The sequence below is a fragment of the Pinus tabuliformis genome, chromosome 8 (assembly GCF_031772625.1).
Source record: "Pinus tabuliformis cultivar Carrire ecotype Pingquan chromosome 8, CPIR1, whole genome shotgun sequence".
Classification (NCBI taxonomy): Eukaryota; Viridiplantae; Streptophyta; class Pinopsida; order Pinales; family Pinaceae; genus Pinus; species Pinus tabuliformis.
Window position 1 is genome coordinate 1402727054 of NC_142294.1, and position 5121 is coordinate 1402732174.

At 38.2% G+C, this 5121-nt stretch overlaps 1 protein-coding gene across 1 annotated transcript; it reads left to right on the forward strand.

The window, feature by feature from the left end:
• Nucleotides 1-323: 323 nt before the first annotated feature.
• Nucleotides 324-3868, forward strand: LOC149240799 (protein NUCLEAR FUSION DEFECTIVE 4-like). Its single transcript, XM_089373839.1, has 3 exons — nucleotides 324-1086; nucleotides 1374-2377; nucleotides 2668-3868. Exons 1-3 carry the CDS (start codon nucleotides 757-759, stop codon nucleotides 3272-3274), a joined length of 1941 nt encoding a protein of 646 aa, XP_089229965.1. The 5' UTR covers nucleotides 324-756; the 3' UTR covers nucleotides 3275-3868.
• Nucleotides 3869-5121: the final 1253 nt, after the last annotated feature.

Sequence of the window (5121 nt, forward strand, 5' to 3'; positions counted from 1 at the left end):
CACATATTTATAATAATTAATAATAAATTTTTATTTATTCAATTTAAAATTAAAAAATAAATAAATTCTTCTGAGTTTTAAAATGTTTTTTTTTTTTTTTTTTTAAATCAAATATCTTCTGACACAGGACAATGTTACCTTTGCCATATCTTATTATCTGTAATCTAACTTTGTCGCCTTTCACACATATGCCCATTGCCATCTCGTAAAATGTGCTTCACCTCCCTAAAATGATTTTAAAATACAATTTGAATAGAACAAATGATGGAAATTTTGCACACCTGTCAGAATGTTGATGGCAGGACAGACCGAATGAAGTAGGATTCTGCTGTGGCACGCCATTATCAGCTGTACACTCCGGGAATTTAGTCTCTTAACAATAACAGTTTTGTCCCCGTCTTCCTACTGAAAAGATCAAAGTTGGATTTGAACTCAGCTGAACTGCAAAAGGACAGAAAATTGCAGGGAGGTTGTTTGCACCAGTGAAGCATAATGGGAATTTGGAATGGGAATTTATCCTTAAAATGGCCTACAACAGTCATCTTCTTTAACTATTTAATGAGGGATTGACTAATTGACATACATGTACATATATACGGGAACCCCTTTACATCTCCCGACCTGCTTGACGGCCAGTTGTTGTTGTTTGTTAATGTTATCACATATTTTTTTGTGATAAAAGAACTGTGGAGTTTGGAGGTTTCAGGCCTTAAAAGGCGGGGAATAGGTTGATGAAAGCCGTGCTATTGGGAAGCAATGGAGACTGGATGTTTCAGAAAGCTATTGAACAACAGATGGCTTGTGCTGGTGGCAGCCATATGGCTTGAGTCGTGGGCTGGGATTGGGTATGTGTTTGGGAGCATGTCCCCTATCATCAAAAGTTCCTTAGGATACAATCAGAGGCAGATCAATACACTGGGAGTGGCCAAGGATATTGGAGATGCCATTGGATTGATTGGAGGGTCTCTGTCTAAGATTTGGCCCAACTGGGGGATTATACTGTTGGGTGCATTGCAGAACTTAATTGGATATGGCTGGTTATGGCTGCTGGTTTGTCATAAAGTGCCACAGATTCAATTCTGGTTGGTAAGTTCTTCTTTACTTGGATTGAAATATTGGGTTTAGTTATATTCATTGTTATTTCATTTAGGTGGCTGTGCTTTCACCAATTTGGATGATGGTATATTTCAGTAAATTTTTCTTTTGAATTTGCAAAGAGCATGGCTCCATCATATTCAGGGTGAACTGGAAAAGCCCATAAAGCTTGCCGCTACCTGCCCTGAAAAAAGGACAGACCCTCAACATAAGGGTGTCGGCTCACTAGATCATTTGGGTAGTTTGTTTTCTCATTTAGGCCATTGTTTTCGTTGCAGGTCTGTATCCTGATAGCTGTAGGAACCAATGGGGAGAGTAATTTCAATACTGTATCGTTGGTCTCCTGTGTGCAAAATTTTCCAAAGAACAGAGGACCTATTGTGGGGATTCTTAAAGGGTTCACTGGTCTCTGTGGAGCGATACTTACACAATATTATGCTACTTTATTTGCACCAGATCAAGCAGCCTTTATCTTCATGGTGGCAGTTGGTCCTTTTATGATTGCCATTGCCACGATGTTCATTTTGAGACCTGTTGAAGGTTGTCAGGAAAGCAGTCCTTCAGACAATACTAATTTTAATTTTGTTTATGGCATTTGTCTGTTGTTGGCAGCATATTTATTGGGGGTGATGCTTGTACAAGATTTTGTTGAGATCAGGCACTCCGTGAGTTGGATCTTCACAGTTATTTTGATCGGCATCTTGGCTTCACCTTTGGCTCTGGCCCTGATTTCTACCTTCAGGAGTCCCTGCCCTCCTGCAGATCCGCCTTCTCCTGTTAAACAAACTAGTCTGGAAGCTCCCCTGTTGGGCAATTCTGAAAATACAAACACTGATGTAGCCAATGCCTTGAACCATGGTGGAGAATGTAAGCAACAGGTTCCATATGTGAACTGGAACGAAATGCTGTTGAGTGAGCTTGAAGATGAGAAGCCTAAAGGAGTCGATCTTCTGCCAGAGTGGGAGAGACAGAAACGCCTTGCTCAATTGCAGGCCCAATTGTTGCATGCTGCTGCTGAAGGAGCTGTGAGGATTAAGAGAAGGAAGGGGCCTCGCAGGGGAGAAGATTTCACTCTGATGCAGGCCATGATTAAAGCTGATTTTTGGCTCATGTTCTTTTCTCTAGCCTTTGGAGCAGGTTCAGGCTTAACAGTTATTGACAACCTTGGGCAGATGAGCCAGTCAATGGGCTATGCAAGTGGTCATATATTTGTGTCCATGATGAGCATTTGGAATTTCCTTGGGCGTATTGGTGGTGGATATCTCTCCGAGATTGTTGCAAGGTATGCTTCAAAAAAACTCTGAATACCAGTATTATATGATCAATATGCCTCTGGTATTGTGGCTAGCTAGTTCTATATGATCAATATTTAGCATATGTGTTTCTCAGTATTGTACTCAGATTTCTAGTTTTAATGTCTGGATGCTGAATCAGTTTGGAGGTTGTTTAGTTTTTACTAGTAAAACAAATTATCTTCACAGTAAACCCCATTAGTTTCTTCTTGAGCATTAGATTTGTCTTCCCTGGGCTCTCAGACAAGAAATAGTACTTACAATGACTAAACTTTTACAGGGATTATGCATACCCCCGACCTGCAACTATGGCAGTAGCACAGATCACAATGGCCATTGGTCACATTCTCTTTGCAATGGGCTGGTCAGGATCATTATACTTAGGGACATTGCTTGTTGGTTTGGGCTATGGTGCTCATTGGGCTATCATCCCAGCCACTGCTTCTGAAATCTTTGGGCTGAAAAATTTTGGCGTGCTATACAATTTTTTCATCATGGCTAATCCGGTAGGGTCTTTAATCTTTTCTGGACTTATTGCCGGTACACTCTATGATTGGGAAGCAGAAAAGCAGCACTCAAGACATAGACCTATGCCCAGATTATCAGCAATGTTTTTTGGTATATCTGGTGGGTCTCTTAAGGGAGATGAGTCCCTGGATTGCCATGGTCCTTCATGTTTTTTCCTCACTTATTGGATCATGTCAGCAGTGTGTATTGTTGCAGCAGTCCTGAGTATGATAATTGTTTATAGAACGAGGATTGTCTACAAAAATCTCTATGGAAAGAACTTGAATTCAGGAGAGGGATCTTTCAGGAAGGAGAAAGATTTGCCGAAAGGAGAAGCTTCGTCTAGTGACCTGAGACGCAGCGTTTCAAAGAATGGGTAGCCTATTTTAAGCTCAAGCTTTCTCAGCGAAGGTCATGCAAGGGCTTACCTGGGCTTGAAGGGTTGATTTCGAAATTACTAGACATTCTCAATTGAAGGTCGAGCTTTTGACCCTATCATTTACCTGTCTTACTTTCTCATCATTTGGAGTTTTATAAGTTTATTGTTGACGCCTGATGGCGAGCCTTAAATGTTACAATTTGTTTGTTGGGGAAGGAGTGTTTAATTTGAACTTTAAACTGTCCTAGAATCGTTCTCATCACCAATGCTGGATTGTGAGTTGCTGGCAAGTTTGGAAGTGAGGAATAGGGCATGTGTCTTTGTTGCAAAACCTGGTGGTGCATTTATATATCAGACACCCATATAGTAGTTGTACCTACTGTCAATAAGTTTGCTTTCAAGGAGCTGAACAGCAACTGTGATTAATGCCTGCTTTCACCCTCTAAGAGAAAGCATTTCAAGTTTTAGCTTCTAGTTGTATTACATATGAGATTTCTCACAACTTGGTAGTTCTTATTTACCAAATAGAAAGCACTGTGCTGATGAATTTTCCTGGCAGAGATTAATGAAAGCTTTGTACCATTTTTCTGGGCTATCTATATGTAAGCCGTTTCTCTTATAAATATTGGTAGTTAAGATATGTTAAAATATCAATTTTGCACTTGATTCTGTTAATGCTGGTCTTTTAGATTAAAGTCAAGCGAGTTTAACTGAAAAAATTGCTCAATTCAACTCTCTTCAAGTAGTTCCTGTGGTGTTTTAAGAAACTTATTTGCCCAATTCCCGTGGTGCTTAAGAAACTTATTTGCCCTTGCTCTGATTTTTTTTTGCTCTGTAGTAAATGTACTGTAATTTAATTTTCTGCAGTAAATGTATTGTAATTTAATCTGACATATCACTCTCTGCCTTATGTGGTTAGTTGGAGATTTGATTTTGATTTTTCCATCTTTTGTTTAAAAAGATGTCCACAGGTAAGAGGTTCATACCATACTTCATATATGTTTGATTGCTTTTGTTAGGAAGTTTGCTATCCTGGATCTACTTCCCATGTTTTATGTTTAATTCACAACACCCTCAAGTTTCTATTAAAACTGGCTTACAACTTTTTCAAGTTTTTACTAAAATTGCCTCTTTGTTTCTAACCCAAGGTCTGTTTGCCTTAACGCTAAGTAAAGGCTTATAGGCTTATGGGGATTTTGACTTTTGATGCTATTGGATTACTTATTTTCATCTAAGGATAACAAAATGGAGCAATTGATCCTATTGAGACAGACACTGGTTTCTGTTTTTAGAAGGTTCTATTAAAATTGGCTCACGTCTCTTTCATGTATCTACTAAAATTGGTTCGTTGCTTTTAATGCAAGATCTCTTTGCAGTAAAGCTAAATAAAGGCTTATGGAGAATTTGACTTCAGGTCCTGTTGGGTTACTTATTTTCATCTAAGAAGGACAAGAGAAAGGAGCAATTTTTTCTTTTCATCACCATCAATTACCATAACATCGTTTAAATTCAGTGATCTTGGCATCAATGCAATGCATATTCAGCATGTTAATCCGGATAAAGAAGCACATTATCTTTTGAAATGGATGAAATATGTTATTAATTTATTAATATTAATGTATATTTATTTTGATTTTTAATTTATTAAACATGGAGAAGATTAAAACCATGGAAGCTTTAGATTTGAGCAGAATTAAAAATATGGAAATTTCAGAGTTGAGCAGAATTAGGGAAAATGTAAAGTTTAGAATTAAGTTGAATTTATGTTCATTTTTAAGCTACACTTACAGGATTTTGAACCAGCGATCTTCACATAAAAAGGATTTTGAATCAGCCATCTTCACATAA

Coding starts and splice junctions, on each gene's coding strand:
- LOC149240799 (XM_089373839.1), top strand. CDS start 757: ATGGAGACTGGATGTTTCAGAAAGCTATTGAACAACAGATGGCTTGTG. Junction 1,087..1,373: donor CACAGATTCAATTCTGGTTG/GTAAGTTCTTCT, acceptor TTTTCGTTGCAG/GTCTGTATCCTGATAGCTGT. Junction 2,378..2,667: donor CTCTCCGAGATTGTTGCAAG/GTATGCTTCAAA, acceptor AAACTTTTACAG/GGATTATGCATACCCCCGAC.